Raw genomic sequence first — 16,431 nt, 5'->3', positions numbered from 1 at the left:
GTTTTTCAGGTATTTTTGCGCTCCTGGCGTTGCTAGGATGGCGTCTGCTAGTGGCATCTGCTAGCTCGTCCGGAGCGTTTAGGCCACCTAGCGCACGCGCCGGATGCTCCAGCGGGTGAAAACGGTAGGTACCGCTGTTGTGTTTCAGGTATTTTTGCGCTCCTGACGTTGCTAGGATGGCGTTTTCAGTCGCAAATGGTAGCCAGTGGCATCCACTAGGTCCTCCGGAGCGTTTAGGCCACCTAGCGGACGCGCCGGATGCTCCAGAGGGTGAACACGGTATTCCCGTTGTTTTTCAGGTATTTTTGCGCTCCTGGCGTTGCTAGGATGGCGTCTGCTAGTGGCATCTGCTAGCTCGTCCGGAGCGTTTAGGCCACCTAGCGGACGCGCCCGATGCTCCAGCGGGTGAAAACGGTATTCCCGTCATTTTTCAGGTATTTTTGCGCTCCTGGTGGCGCTAGGATGGCGTTTTCAGTCGTTAATGGTAGCCAGTGGCATCTGCTCGTCCGGAGCGTTTAGGCCACCTAGCGGACGCGCCCGATGCTCCAGCGGGTGAAAACGGTATTCCCGTTGTTTTTCAGGTATTTTTGTGCTCCTGGCGTTGCTAGGATGGCGTTCTCGGTCGCAAATGGAAGCCAGTGGCATCTGCTAGCTCGTCAGGAGCGTTTAGGCCACCTAGCGCACGCCCCGGATGCTCCAGCGGGTGAAAACGGTAGGTACCCCTGTTGTTATTCAGGTTTTTTTGGGCTCCAGGCGTCGCTAGGATGGCGCTTTCGGTCGCAAATGGTAGCCAGTGGCATCCACTAGGTCGTCCGAAGCGTTTAGGCCACCTAGCGGACGCGCCCGATGCTCCAGCGGGTGAAAACGGTATTCCCGTTGTGTTTCAGGTATTTGCCAATGGCTTCCACTAGGTCGTACGAAGCGTTTAGGCCACCTAGCGGACGCGCCGGATGCTCCAGCGGGTGAACACGGTATTCCCGTTGTTTTTCAGGTATTTTTGCGCTCCTGGCGTTGCTAGGATGGCGTCTGCTAGTGGCATCTGCTAGCTCGTCCGGAGCGTTTAGGCCACCTAGCGCACGCGCCGGATGCTCCAGCGGGTGAAAACGGTAGGTACCGCTGTTGTGTTTCAGGTATTTTTGCGCTCCTGACGTTGCTAGGATGGCGTTTTCAGTCGCAAATGGTAGCCAGTGGCATCCACTAGGTCCTCCGGAGCGTTTAGGCCACCTAGCGGACGCGCCGGATGCTCCAGAGGGTGAACACGGTATTCCCGTTGTTTTTCAGGTATTTTTGCGCTCCTGGCGTTGCTAGGATGGCGTCTGCTAGTGGCATCTGCTAGCTCGTCCGGAGCGTTTAGGCCACCTAGCGGACGCGCCCGATGCTCCAGCGGGTGAAAACGGTATTCCCGTCATTTTTCAGGTATTTTTGCGCTCCTGGTGGCGCTAGGATGGCGTTTTCAGTCGCAAATGGTAGCCAGTGGCATCCACTAGGTCGTACGAAGCGTTTAGGCCACCTAGCGGACGCGCCGGATGCTCCAGCGGGTGAAAACGGTAGGTACCCCTGTTGTTTTTCAGGTATTTTTGGGCTCTTCACGACGCTATGATGGCGTTTTCAGTCGCAAATGGTGGCCAGTGGCATCTACTAGCTCGTCTGGAGCGTTTAGGCCACCTAGCGCGCGCGCCCGATGCTCCGGTGAAAGCGATAGCACCGTTGTTTTCAGGTATTTTTGCGCTCCTGGCGATGCTAGGATTGCGCTTTCGGTCGGAAATGGTAGCCAGTGGCATCCGCTAGCTCGTCCGGAGCGTTTAGGCCACCTAGCGTACACTCTGGATCCTCCAGCTGGTGAAAATGGTAGCACCGTTATTTTTCAGGTATTTTTGCGCTCCTGGCGACGCTAGGATGGCGTTTTCAGTCGCAAATGGTGGCCAGTGGCATCTACTAGCTCGTCTGGAGCGTTTAGGCCACCTAGCGCACGCGTCGGATGCTCCAGCGGGTGAAAACGGTATTCCCGTTGTTTTTCAGGTATTTTTGGGCTCTTCACGACGCTATGATGGCGCTTTCGGTTGCAAATGGTATCCAGGGGCACCGGTTAAATTGTAAATTTTACTTTTTTTATTACGTATGTGCATACATATACACACAAAATACATATTTACATTTAAAACTAATAGTTTTTTCTACCAGAAATATGAAAAATGGATTTTAAATTATAACACTTAAATGTTTCAAATTCTTCACAGATTGTGTAAATGTTTTAGTTTTAGATATTCACAATATTTATGTATATAATAATTTAATTATAAAATGTAAATAATTATAAAAAAGTTGTCTTATTACATATTTGTAAATTTAACTTTTTTAATTAGGTATCAAATATTTAATTTTAATAATTTATAATATTTGTAAATTAAAATATTTTATATTATATTAATAACAATATTAAAAAAAAAAAAACAATTCAACGATTTAATTTTAAAATTAAAATTCCAAATTTAAAACGAAATAAAATTAAATTATATAACAATAAATTTTAAAACAGTTGCCCTTAAACCTTTAATCACATTTTTATCTTCAGCCACGAACTAATGATGTGGGCCACGCCCACCTCCCCCAAAAAATTACATCCAAATATGCCCCTTCCAAGTGCGAGCTTTTGTTCCAAATTTTACTTTTATAACTTTATTTATTTTTTGGGCGTGGTAGTGGTCCGATTTTGCCCATTTTCGAAAGCAACCCTCTCACGGTCCCAAGGAACATGTATTCTAAGTTTCATTAAGATATCTCAATTTTTACTCAAGTTATCTGTTGCACGGACGGACAGACATTCTCATTCATTTTGACTCGTATCGTCACCCTGATCATTTTGATATATATAACCCTATATCAAATTCGTTTAGTTTTAGGACTCACAAACAACCGTTATGTGAACAAAACTATAATACTCTCTTAGCAACTTTTGTTGCGAAAGTTAAAAAAGTTAATAATTTAAAATTTCAAGACCAAGTAAAAAATAAAATGTAAAGTAAAATAAAAAAATAATTAAAAAAGTATATGAATTCAAAGAGCATTAAAAAATAAAGATTTTTAAAATAATAATTATAAAAAATAAAATTAGATAATAGAAAATAAAATTTTATTTTTAAACAAAAAATAAATAGTAATATTAAAAAGTAAAATAAAAAATATAGTAATTTAAAATGAAAAAACATGCAAAAATAAAAATAATAAATATTTTCTTATATGCTTTTGTTAAACAAGATTATGATAATCAAAAAGACTTACAGGTTAAATAAACTTATATTGAAAGGAAAATTTGGTTTCCTGTATTGCATTTTTCATGTAATTTTTGTTTGTTGCAGCAGCTTTGAACACGTGATAGATGAGCAGCACGACGAAAAGCCATTTCCATAGTGCACAGCACTCAATTCATTCCACATTATATCGTTATATATACATTTACACACACTTGGATATGCTTGCTTTCAATAGCTGTTTAACTAATAATTCTATGTTTAAAATGAGGACATTCTCATTAATTACATTTGATTAATTTTCTAAGTTAAAATACACAATTTTATTCACTTTTCTCTGCTTGTTCCTGGTGTTTGGCACGCACATGTAAACCCAGTTCTCGCTTGTACTTATAATAACGATCGCAATAGTCGCACTGAAACACTTTCCGATTGGGATTATGCAAATCCATGTGCGTATTGAGCGCGTTGTTCGAACTGAACATGCTGAAGCAGACGCGACACAATTTCGATGGATATTCACTCGGATCATGTGCACTCTTCATATGTTCGATTTGTTCGCACGAAGTACTTAGCACACGCGGACAGAGCACACACTTAAACGTGCCCTTGGCAAAGTGACGACGACGAAAATGCTGTGTGAGCACACCCAAGGTGGTCGAACGATGTTGACAGAGTATACAAATGAACGATTTGTATTGCATATGCGTTAGCTTGTGACGTTGTTCGGCCAATATGCCGCCGCTTATATTAACACTACACTGTTTGCAACGTTTAAAACCATCCGTTGTGGCTTCGATATTCAGCTGTTGTTGCTCGAAGAAGCTATGCGCACCATTTATGTGTAAATGCCATTGTTCCGATGTATCGAAGGGCTCATTGCACTCGGGGCACGCATATGAAATGTAGGCATTAAACTCATTAAATACCGCAGTTTTACTCGTCGGTATTGCCATGGTGGTGCGCGATACTTTCGATATATCCACAGCCGTTACTTTCAAAGGATCCACCTCCTCACCAGCCTCTCCTGCAGGTGTGCCACTATGCTCATGTGTCTGCTGGCCGGCAATCACAGCTTGATGATCATCCAGCAGATGTGAGCGCATCGTTTCGAAATATAAAATATTCTTATCACATAGACGACAGCAGAAGCATGTTGCGTTAATTTCACTCAGATAGTGTTTTATCATAGTCTTCTTGTATATGATATTAAAGTATTTATTGCACGTTTTACAATTCGCCGCATTTGTTGGATGTATGGTGTAGTGTTCGCGAAAGTTATTATGTGCTTCGTTGAAATGACGTGTTAGCATTAGATTCGATTCGAATTCGGTATCCGGGCACAATGGACAGCTTATTCGTATAAACTTGGCGAAATCATTATCATCTGTTAGCACAACACTGATACATCTATTGCCGTCACCATTATCGTTTTCACTCTCCGAGTCTAAACGTTCACTGGTTGAGTTTGCTTCATTCACATTCACGTGTGACACGGTTTCTTGTTTATTTTGTATTTTAATTCTTTTAGTATTCGTTGTATCCATTTGGCGATTGGCTACACGTTTATATGCTTGCGGTTTCTTTATTTCGTCCGTTACATCGAATTCTGAAGGCGCCACTGCGCAATCACCACAATGCGCTTTCGCCTTTTCAACTTCTATGAATGTTTCCAAGCAATATTTACATTGATAGGGCTTAAAGGGTAGATGTACGAATCGATGATCTAAACGTCTGATATAAGTCGTTTTCACTTCACAAAGCAAACATTCTACTAAATTGCCCTTTGCTTGTTTCATCTGTAAACCAGCAAGTGTTGTCATTTCATGATATTTACTTATATGCCAGCGCCAAGCTTTCATAGTGGGCACTTCAAAATTGCATTCCGGACAAAATTTTTTGATAATTTTTTCAAATGTTTTTGGATATTTTGAATGTGCTGTATTTTCCACCTCGATGTCACTATGCTCTTCTACTTTACTCGTGTCATTTGGGCATTTGTGTTCTATTGCTTGCAATTTGAATTTGAATTGTTCGTCACACAACATGCACCAGAAACTGTCGTATGGAAAATGTTCTCTAGCATGCTCGGACATTAAACTTAAATCCAGTTTTTCTACAATGAAGCTCATGCATTCAGTGCAACGGTAAGTTTCTCGCTTGCTGTCGACATTATCTGCATTCAGTCGTTCAAAGCCAAGTCCAGCAGGCTTATCCAACCCATGTATATTTGTTGTATGCACTTTACAAACCGTTGTTTTTGCAAACTTTTTACCACATTTCGGACATAAACGCCCCATTTTATTTAAGCGCGTCTTCAAGATCTTTTGATCATATTTATCCACTTTACAAACGGTATCGGTTGTGTTGCTAGAACATTGATGTTGCCGCGCTAGCGCTTTAAAACGAAAACGTTCCTTACAAAACACGCATCTAAAACTTTCATAGGGCATATGGAGACGCGCATGCTCCAACATAGCTTTCAAATTTTTCTCATTAATCACAAAATTTTCACATTCGGTGCAACGAAATACATCTTTGCATTCAGCGCTATCATTTGTTTCGCACACTACAAATCCAAGCCCGTAAGGTTCATGCATGCCATGCATTCTATTCATGTGTCTCGTCAGCGAAGAAGGTGTTGTATAAGTTAGATCGCATTTAGGACAAAAAGTATCCATATTAGGTATGGGGATCTCTCTTGGATATCGTGATTCTACAAATAGAAAACAATGGTTAATTAAAAAATAAATAAATTGATACAAATATATATTTTACCCTTCACTGTTTCAACAACCTCCACATCCATACAATCATGTCCTGGTATGTCAGATTCGTAGGCGAATGATGTATTACAAATTTTACATAGCAAAGGATCATATACAGTATGTATACGTGCGTGCACTAACATTGTATTTAAATCAAAATCGCAGGTGAACTCTTCGCATATTGTACATTCGTAAACTTCGGCTGCACTTTGATTTGCTATCTTTTTAAAATCCAGTCCGGTTGGCTTGCTCATGCCATGTTTTATATACATATGCCGTTTGCAATGAAACAACTTACCATACGAATTTCCACATTTCAAACAAACATGACGTATATGTTTCATATAGTCTCTCTTCAGTTCAATCGGTTCTTGTTGCATATTTTCTAAAATAAAAATAAATAAATTTACAGACATTTCAAAAGTATCAGAAATTATTGCAACTTACTTTTGGTCAACTTATTTTTACGGGTTTTCGCACCTAGTAGGGCATGTGTAGAAGCACCATTCTGCAAAGCTTTACGCAATTCCTCGCAAATGTGTAAACGCATATTGTCAAATCGGCGAAAACTTTCATCGCAATATTTACATTTGTAAGCGTGCTTACCCGTAGGTTCGCCTAAATGCAACATGTAATGTTCGCGTAGGTTAGTTAATGTACGACTGGATGTGTTTTTGCGATAAATCGTGGGACATTGTGTACACTTGTACGAAATATCATTATCATCACCAACTGAAATGACCTCTTTGAAGCCTAGTTCCTCTACCGACTTGTCTGCAAATTTTTCAAACACATGCGCACGTAAACTAACATTTGTGGAAAATTCTTCACCACAATCCAAGCATACGAAACATGTTCTATCGTCAATAGTCTTTTCATGTTCCTGGATCATATGCTTGCGCAAATACCATTGGGATGAGAATTCTTGCTGACAATATGGACAAACCGTTAACTCGATACTTTTCGTTGTCATATCCAGTTTATCTGAATGCTGTTGGCGTAAGTGAAAATTCATGCTAGGATGTGTTTTCGTTCTCCAATGACAAAGTTTACATTTTAAAAAGTGACTAAATGGCATATGTGAAATTTGATGATCCAATAATTTGTTGAAATCTGGAGTAGCTGTTTGAAAATCGCATGTTTTACACTTTGCACCTACTTCGTTGTATTTGAATTGTAAATCTTCCGGTTTGGCTAGATGGTGTATATAATTAATGTGCTTTTTCCAACAATGTGCAGAATTAAACTCCGAATCACACATGGGACATTGTCTCATAACATATTTGCCATAAATATAGTTGGCGCTTTTTATGTACGCTTTCTTCTTTGCATCCAAATTGTGTAAAACTGGTAATGATGAACGGCTCACTTCAGGTTCATATTCAAAATGATAACTGTTTTCAGATGCCGAATCGTAATATTCTTCATTATCAGCATTGGAGTTACTATTGGAGTCACTGTCATATTCATCTGTTATTGATTCCGTTAGTTTTTTAAGATTTACGTCTATATTGGACTCATTGTTAATAGTTGGATTTGGTAAATCCTTTGATAATGTAATTGACTCGTCCTCCATGTTTAAAGATTGCTTACTACTTAAATGTTGTTGTAGATTGCTTTAAAATAAATAAAAACTTTATTACACAGAAAATCGTTATGACGCTATGTTTATGCGCATTTGTCTTATCAGGAGAATTGCATATAAATATCTGCATACACAGAACACACTATAGGTCAAATATAGTTGGAACATATTGTTCCTTATCTTATCACTGATTTTAAATATATATACTAAATTATTTTGATCACAAAACAAGATATTTTTGTTTGCAAAAACTTTTCACAAATCAGTTCGACCTTTCACAAATAATGAAAATTTTGGTGAAGTAAAAAACATAACAAACCGTTTGACTTATCGATTATTGCTTATCAAAGTTCGAAAAATATCGATAACCTCCAAATGCATGAAAATTTAACTGATATTTAATCTAAAATTTTTTAAACGGTTGTAATAAACGTTTTCTTGTTATTGTACAGTCTTAATATATAACTAAACATTTCCAAGCGAATCCAAATAATATACAAATATATTTTAAATACTATTAAATCCTAAATATTGAAGGGAAATGCAACTCTATCATATTCAGCTTAATTTTGTTCATCACTATAAAGTAATCGTATAAAAGTAACGAGTGCGAAAAATTTTCTGCCGTGTCTGCTCCGGTCGGAGAGCTGACTGATTAAAAATATATTATAAATTAACATATGTAAATTTATACGTTATCTTAATCCGCTAACAATGGATCTTAATTAAATAAAACATTTTTTTTGCACCGGGAACACTTCGTACACGACATTTTGGGTGAGGCTTTTTGCTTGTACTCATACACAAGCATTTCAGGGAAACGCTTCGTAAAATTTCGGTATGTTGTTTCTCAAAACCGACTTGCTTGAAGCGTAATTTATCAGTGCTATTACGTTTTTCAAAAAAGTATAAATGTGTATAATTTTCATAGAAATGTGTGTACGGATGCTGCGCCTCTGATATACCTAGAGGATGTGGTTAAAACCCAACGAAATGTTTGTGTTAAAAAAGTAAATCTATATAGGAAATGTCTACTGGATATCGAATTAACTTTTTTATGCTCATGGTTGTGTATGATTGGGAGGAGCGGACGGAAAAGGTGTATATAGTATGGTGATTATCAGCTGTCAGAGGGTATCAGCTGTTTATTAGGCATTAATTTCAAATTAACAGTGTTGTATTATAGAAATGTATCAATAATATTGATTCTTTAATATTCGGTACACATTTTCGTTTTAGTTATAGGAAAAACAAGAGTTAAAAAAATATATCGTATATATAATATTAATAAACAAAATATGTTAATTTCGAAGTTATTTGTTTGTCTATTTTTTATAAAATAAAACTAGTTGATTTTTTGATTTGATTTTACAGAGTTCTGATTTTGATATTGATTGAATCACAGTTTCCTGTTCTAAAAGTTATATGAACTCCGGTTTCGTATCCTAAAGCAACATATACGAGGCAGAGGTCAAATACCCTAGGTCGTTGTATGTAAGTCATGCCCAACAGTAACGACTTTTCCGCAGAGCACCCCGGAAAGTTGTCCAAAAACACAGCGGTAATCAACAATTTATTCTCAAACATGGCCACGAGTAAGGGTGGGAATACACCCGCCGAGGCGCAGTCCTCTAGCAATTCTACTAAAAATACTGAAAATTCATTAATTAAGCATCAAGGGCAAAAATGGCATCAAGTCTTCGATTTTGACAAAATGATAAAGCAAATTCGGGCAACAGTTTCCGAAAAGCAACATCATCGTAACAAAGGGGATACATCGTCATCAAGTAATAATGGAAAAAGCGCCACAGCCACTGCAGCAGCTTCGTCTTCAAAATCCAACGGTTCATCCAATTCCAAAAATGCACGGTCTATACGTCAAGTGCAACGTTTAAGCGGTAACGATATGCACTACTATGGCATAGTTCCAAAGAAAGCATCGGCTGATGTTATTGTTTGCAGCATATGTCGTGGCATTTATACCATGGTCGGTTTCAATAATCACATGATTATGCAGCATCCCTCCGCTTGGGGCGCCGTCTCATCCAAGTTAGCCAATGCACCAGCATCCAATGACATGATCAATTTAATTCCCAATGACAATAGTCAAGATTGTTTGCGAGATGGACCAGGTTTGACTGCTCCTGAAATTTTGGGATCACCGTCAGATCTCTCTGGCATAATGTCCACATCATCAAATGCATCTTCATCGTCATCCTCCATATCGACAACATCATCAACATATACCGCCACACCACGTCATAAAAGTAGTAAAAGTGGTGGTACAACGGCTGGGAGCAGTTCGTCCGGTGGCAGCAGCAGCACAAGTGGAAGTCGTTCGCGGAGTAAACAATCACGACACAGCAGTAGTAACAACCATGCCGCTGCGGTCGGGATTCATACGTCCAGCAACGCCAGCACGGAGAGCGCGCAAGCGTCGAGCAAAAGCTCTAAGAAAAACTCCAGCAACAACAGTTCCGGCTCGAATGCAAATAGCCACAAAAACGAAAATGCCAATAATCCGTCATCGTTAGCAATAACCGGAATGTCAACGACTATTACGAATGCAGTAACCCATAGCGGTAAACATAGTAAGGATACGAGTGTATTAGATACATTGGCAACAACGCCAATTGCGCTCTATTCTTCGTCCTCGAATTCCTCATGCTCTTTACCACCAACACCAAAGCTGAGCACATCGTTAGCTGAGGTAGGTCAAGTAGTTGTAATTATTTTTTTTTATCATTTTCGATTTCCTTCGATGTAAAACAATTTTAATGTAATTCCTTCAAACTTCTAGGTCAAAAGCCCTGCGTTCGTTGCTCAAGAATCCGTCGACTCACCTGTTTCTAGCTCTAGCCTTGAATACGAACGTATTAGCGCAGGTGGCAAATCGGTATCAGGCAAACCAACTCATACATCGAATGCTCCTGGAAAAAACTCAAAAGCTAATGGAAATGCTGCTTCTTCCTCTACACATAACTCAAAAGAAGTTGCGAAAGTTGCTGCCATCAAAGATGTAAATCGTTTTGATACAACACCCTTAACGGAACTCGATCAGGCGGTTTCTTCAATAACTGAAAATCCTAGTCTAATTGATAAGAAAAGCGTTAGCTGCATTAAAAATATTATGGATACGACTAACATCAGTATGCCACCAAGCATTAACAATATATTCCAAATGCCAACAACTACAACAAATACGGAAAACAATAGTGAAAAACTACTACAGGCGGCTATGAACGCGCCTACAACCAATGCCACCAACATGAATGTTGTGCAAACGGTGATGGCACCAAACTATGTGGTGCCACAAGAAGTGGCGCAGACGTGTGAAGATGCATTACCGCATAATACGTCGGATGATAATTCCATACTGACATTTGACGATATGTTCGATAGTAAATTTATTAATGAGATTCTCAGCACAGCCGATACCGACATACCCTTCGATGAGGGTGAATTTGATACCGCAACGGCCGCACAGCACCAGCAGCAGCAGCATCAGCAACAACAACAGACACAGGATCAGCATCAGGTGTTTCAGCAACAGGTGCAACCAACAACAAAGCGCATGCGCTACGACGAAACACTGCTAACGAGTGGGCAACAACAACAACAAATACAGCATCAGCAACAGGGACAGAGCGTTGAAATAACGGGTGAATTTGTGGCATACCAACAGCAGCAGCAACAACAACAATATGTACCCTACAATGTTGCAACGCTTGATGATTTGAAATTGTTTAATAGTTCCGGCCCGTTGGTTGAACAACACCATCTGCAACATGCTACGGAACAACAACAGCAGCAGCAACAACAACAGCAACTCACTGCTATCGACGCTATGCAATTGCAACAACTGCTTTATCAACAACAAACACTAAGCAATCACTATGACACCAACATGGTTGATAATTCTGCAGATTCGAACGCTTTAGCTATGCATCAGCAACAATACGATCACAGCGGTGTTGTTAGTGCCAAGCAATTAATGGATATATGCGCTTCAGTAGATATGAAATCGAATAAATTAACCGATTTTGCCACATTGCCAGCAGCAACTGGCGGTACCTATGAGCACTGCTATGATAATATGGCAGCACACTTCCAACTATATAATATACCCTCACTCACAGATGATGACAATGTCGACGCTGTAGTTCAGCAAATGCCTACTACTGGTGGCGATGCTAACCTACTCTTGCCAAACGTCGTCAATGGCATGCAACGCGCGACTCAACAATATGTGCTGCCGGGCGGTGTTGGTGAAGATCACTTGATTTATGAAATTACCGATAACAACCAAGTGGCTGTTATAAGCCAACAAAGGCAACAACAGATGCTAAACGAATTTCTAACACAAGCCAATTACGATCAGGTCGCAACGGATATAAATGATCCGGCAAATGCGGCGCAAATGCAACAAAACAACACCAACGTTGATAATATAAACGCAAAAGAAGTTACTGATATTGATGATGATTTGCTCGAATTCGATTACTCACTGTTGGAGACGTTTAAAACGATAAGCAGCAGTAGTAGCAATAGCAGCAACAGTGGCGGCAACGCAAAATCCATTAAAACCGAGTTGAACAGTAGCGCCAGTAGCAGTAGTAAATATTATGACGACGTCTATTTGAATGCCTACCTTTACGCGGGCATACCAAAGCCAATTGCAATCAATTGCTTTGGTCTTATCAAGATGCCATTCGCTGCCGCAACCACATTCAGGAAACACATACTAAACGCACGCAAAGCCAATAACAGTCCAATCACACTGAGTGGTGGTGGTGGCATTAACGGTATTGTTTGTTCCAATTCAGCTGCCACGGCACGTTTAACCAACAATTCCAAATCGATGCAAAATTATTTCGCTAATTTGAATTCGTCCTCGAATTCGTTGGTCGGCAGCGAGTTTTCAATTGGCAGTATTACCATAACTAATTCGTCGGTTTCGCAAAGCCAACTGTATGCGGCACAACAGAAGCAACAGAACGCTAGTAACAGTAATAGCAGCAGCAATGCTGTTGGTGGTGGGAGCATGGAGATCACCTTCAATACGAATTCCAATGGCTGTGGCTCGGCTATGTCGCCCGTTTCGTCGCTGCAACGTTCACGTTGCAAGTCGGGTAATGCCACGTCAAGTGGCGGCGGCGGCGCCACACTTGTGCGTAGCAAATCACAAACCGGTGCACCGGTTGCTGTTGTTACGCCCACCAGTCGTCTGCCGCCACCGCCGCGTCCCAGCACTGCTGGTCCTGTGCTGGCGCAAAACAGTAAAACAATCTTTGTTAGCAACACACCGGCGAACAGTGGTGAACGCATCAAATTCATTAAGCGTTGTATGCCGCTTATCGCCAGCAACAACACTAACAATAGCGGTGTGCGCAATGATGGTAGCAAACGACCAAAATTCTCACCACGTCAAATTGCCGATTTGTTGGGCGGCATAAGTACTAATAATAGTAAGAACAACAAAACCTTAGCGACACAGCCAACTAACGATGCGGCCAATAACGGTCCAAGCAACAATAATATGCATGAAACAGCCGCAACTGGCAATAATAACAACAACTCAAACGCAAATACCACAACCAACGCGGATGAACAATTGAAATTGGAACGCGTTGCACACTTTTACGAGCGCCGCCGCAAACTTTACGATTTGGCACGTAACAACAGCCGTCAGCAGCAGCTCCAGCAGCAGAAGCAACAGGAACCTCAACGCACGCAACCGCCACATGTGCAGCAAAACTTATTAAAACAACAACAACAACTATTCAAAATGCTCACAGATTACGGGCAATTGAATGCGGCGGTAGGTTGTAAGAGCGCCAACGCGACGCCAAGCAGTAACAATAACGGTGGCAACGAAGTTTTGCGTATTTCTGTTTGAAGAGTCACACTTGCAACTAACCTAACCTAAATACACCGCATTTGATAAACAACATAAGCAACTCCTGAACTTGAACCAACAACAAAAAAAAAATCAACAAAAAATAAAATGAAAAAATGTGGATTATGGTAATATGTTAAAAATTAAATTTTAGTTTAAATATAATTTAGGTTTACTAAAGTAGATACACTGCAAAACAAATAAACAATACAAAAAATAGTACGTGGCGCCAGTAAAGTAGTCGTAATGAAGGAAAAATTGAGGGATTGAAAAATATGCGCTTGAACAATGTAATAACAAAATATAGTTATTTAGTGGAGAAAATTTAACAATTTTGTTCATGAAAATGTATAAAAGCAACGCCTGCGCCATAGTATTTTGGGTAACATAAGCATTTGGGTAGTTGTCAAGATTTGTAATTAGTTTTGCTTGAAATTAAGTTTTTTTTTTTCTTATTATAGTTTTACCGTATCTATGTATTATACATTACAATAGTTACAATATAACTTTACATTTACACATACACATAGTTATATGCATATGTTTAGAAGAAAAAATGCTGTTTATTCATAATTATGTAATATTTATCGTTTCACACCATTATCCAATCTGATGTAACCGCTTCAAATCAAGACAGACTGAAAGGTTTTTAAGCCTGTTTCTACAATACATACAAATAGCAAACAAATAAAAAATAAATGAAAAAAAAAAAACAATTTATTTCGTTTAATTTCGAGTATTAAATAGGAGACGCAAGAAGTTGGCTGTTTGCTCCATAAACTCTATATTGCCTCCTATTATACGTTGCATCTACTACAATTTCTAAACTGTTCCCTCTCACTTAAAGTAACGTATTCTCAGAAGAGGTCTTATTTCGAATGTTGGGTTAACCGGAAACTGAGCTAACAGTCGGGCTCAAAGTGTAATTCATCTTCTATGTGCAGCGAAGATGTTATCGTGGACTATCGACTTTTTTTATTTATTTGTAAAGTAAAGAAAAAGAAATGTTCGTTTCGAAGCGTTCTTTAAATTTACTCATTTATATACTACTTTCGTTTCGCGTGCGCTTTCAAGTAGTTTTTGGAATGTTCAGTTACAATTCACTTAATTCTGCATTTGTGATAAAATACAAAAACTTACTTACCAAATAAAATATTGCTTAAGAATTCTCAATTATTTTAAAAACAGCATTAAAAGAGATCATAAAAATAGTCTAATCCTTGGCCCAACTCCCAAATCGATATGCCAGTGCCCAATTCTTGAGCAAGTTTTATACGTTCGTGAACGGAATGAAGTGTCGGATAGAAAACCATGTGTCTGCCATCATCGGTTCTGTAAAATTAAAATTTTGAAACAATAATTTTTTTCTATTTCACAAATACACTCACTTCACTTCGAAGTAGTTTTCCACATCCAATTCGTCAAAGGGTAAGCGCTTCTTTGCATATTTCAAAAGCTTTAGATACTGCCCCGCAACTATTGGCCCACCACCGTCTGGAGTATAATCATTGCCATACATATTAAGACCTAATAAAAGTTTACGCCGCTTTGTCTTAACATCATTTGTTGTAGATGGTGCTAAAAGTTCTACTGACTGACGTACCCAATACAATGGAGAGTTTGCACCTAATTGTAGAAAAATTAATAAATAAAAAAATAAAATGAAATTATTGCAATTACCTGGTCGCTGTGGATTCGAATAATCGTAGGTCATTAGTGAAAAGGCGTAAACATGTTTATAAAGTTGGTTGACGTGCTTCTCTGTGAATAAGTTTGGAACTTCTTGGCGATGTGGCGGTATCACAAGAATTAAACGCATATTTTCTTTTTTAAGTGCTTCGCCTTAAATACGGCAAGAAATCAATAAATATGTTAACAGCATCTGTTATTAGTAAACTTATATAATAAATATGTAGTCCTTACTCATTTGTTGCACCAGCGTAATGAGAAAAGTATCATCTACACGTCCTCCAAGTTGTGTCCAGAATTCAATGACGATGCCATCAAATTCATAGTTTTTGCAAACATTAACCAACATTTCATTCAGTCGCACCCGTTCAGTTTCCAAGCTCAACAAACGTGAAAAGTCCCGTTCAGTGAATTTATCAAATATGAAACGTGGAAAAACTACGCACATTTACCTCCATTCAAATATGCAAGACTTACTTGAAATACTTACTTTTCAGAGTGGTAGCACGTTCTCGCTTTCCTTTTCGCCTCAATTCCCTCATCCAATTCAGATCAACATCATGTCCTCCTGCTAATTTATATTCATCGCCATCTTTGACAATTTGAAACCAAACCGGTGATATAATATCGAATTTTCGCGCAAACAATTTTGCCACATCATATCCATGTGAATTCCACTGAAAAACCAATTAGACAACAAATATAATGATAAATAAAAATTATTTTATAGGATTAATGAATATATTTACCGCTGTAACATAACCAAGCACGGTACCATTGAAGTTACGGAGCGTTGTATCCTTATAAAATGCTGCATTGTGTTCTAGAATTTCTTGTGGAAGCGGACGCATATTAATCAAATTACGTTCGAAAACAGATTCATCTTGTGGTCCAGCCAGCACATTTAACGGTTTAGTTATTTTGGTTTTTTCAACACGTCCTTTTCTTGGTGATATGGTTGCCTCAACCAGTGAAGCCGCAATCAGTAGCAGTGCTATCAGGAAAGTAAATGAGACTTTGGTCAACATATTACTTTTCTGCCAGCAATCGATTTTACAACTCAAATGTTAATGACTTTTGTAGTTCAAAAAGCACTTGCTATACGTCATCAAACCAGGTAAGCCGCCCACTCCTGCAGCAAACTTTTCAATTAACTTTTAATAACTTCCTTTCCGACCGGCAAACGAATGAAATGAGATCGTAGTAAATAATGACAGCTGATGCCAATGCAGCTGATATATA

The 16,431-nt window shown here is 39.2% G+C and overlaps 3 protein-coding genes across 8 annotated transcripts in view; 1 reads left to right on the top strand and 2 right to left on the bottom strand.

Moving 5' to 3' along the window:
• LOC105219807 (serine-rich adhesin for platelets) overlaps positions 1-13,509 on the top strand; it is a 26,431-nt gene extending 12,922 nt beyond the window's left edge. Inside the window, exons 1-4 of one of the 6 annotated variants that reach the window (XM_054227805.1) lie at positions 8,182-8,439; positions 8,533-8,714; positions 8,976-10,311; positions 10,402-13,509. In XM_054227805.1, coding sequence (XP_054083780.1) covers positions 9,103-10,311; positions 10,402-13,500 — 4,308 coding nt within the window. In that variant the 5' untranslated portion in view covers positions 8,182-8,439; positions 8,533-8,714; positions 8,976-9,102 and the 3' untranslated portion in view covers positions 13,501-13,509. Of the gene's footprint in view, positions 1-8,181; positions 8,715-8,975; positions 10,312-10,401 lie in introns of those variants that run through there. The other 5 variants (XM_011196128.3, XM_011196125.3, XM_054227806.1 and 2 more) reach the window with 5 other exon arrangements.
• On the bottom strand, positions 3,229-14,787 carry LOC105219808 (zinc finger protein Xfin). Its single transcript, XM_029045326.2, has 4 exons — positions 14,645-14,787; positions 6,464-7,632; positions 6,027-6,401; positions 3,229-5,964 (listed from the first exon to the last, which is right to left on the bottom strand). The coding sequence occupies exons 2-4, from the start codon at positions 7,590-7,592 to the stop codon at positions 3,572-3,574; spliced, it is 3,897 nt and encodes a 1,298-aa protein (XP_028901159.2). The 5' UTR covers positions 7,593-7,632; positions 14,645-14,787; the 3' UTR covers positions 3,229-3,571.
• On the bottom strand, positions 14,512-16,431 carry LOC105219806 (chitinase domain-containing protein 1). Its single transcript, XM_011196123.3, has 6 exons — positions 15,939-16,431; positions 15,680-15,866; positions 15,424-15,627; positions 15,181-15,342; positions 14,889-15,126; positions 14,512-14,832 (listed from the first exon to the last, which is right to left on the bottom strand). Exons 1-6 carry the CDS (start codon positions 16,215-16,217, stop codon positions 14,691-14,693), a joined length of 1,212 nt encoding a protein of 403 aa, XP_011194425.2. The 5' UTR covers positions 16,218-16,431; the 3' UTR covers positions 14,512-14,690.

Source organism: Zeugodacus cucurbitae, chromosome 3, assembly GCF_028554725.1.
Source record: "Zeugodacus cucurbitae isolate PBARC_wt_2022May chromosome 3, idZeuCucr1.2, whole genome shotgun sequence".
In the NCBI taxonomy this organism is placed as follows: Eukaryota; Metazoa; Arthropoda; class Insecta; order Diptera; family Tephritidae; genus Zeugodacus; species Zeugodacus cucurbitae.
This window is presented reverse-complemented; position numbering and strand designations above follow the sequence as displayed.

Coding starts and splice junctions, on each gene's coding strand:
- LOC105219808 (XM_029045326.2), bottom strand. CDS start 7,592: ATGGAGGACGAGTCAATTACATTATCAAAGGATTTACCAAATCCAACT. Junction 6,402..6,463: donor TAAAAATAAGTTGACCAAAA/GTAAGTTGCAAT, acceptor TTTTTATTTTAG/AAAATATGCAACAAGAACCG. Junction 5,965..6,026: donor GGTTGTTGAAACAGTGAAGG/GTAAAATATATA, acceptor TTCTATTTGTAG/AATCACGATATCCAAGAGAG.
- LOC105219806 (XM_011196123.3), bottom strand. CDS start 16,217: ATGTTGACCAAAGTCTCATTTACTTTCCTGATAGCACTGCTACTGATT. Junction 15,628..15,679: donor ACGTGCTACCACTCTGAAAA/GTAAGTATTTCA, acceptor AAATGTGCGTAG/TTTTTCCACGTTTCATATTT. Junction 15,343..15,423: donor TACGCTGGTGCAACAAATGA/GTAAGGACTACA, acceptor GCCGTATTTAAG/GCGAAGCACTTAAAAAAGAA.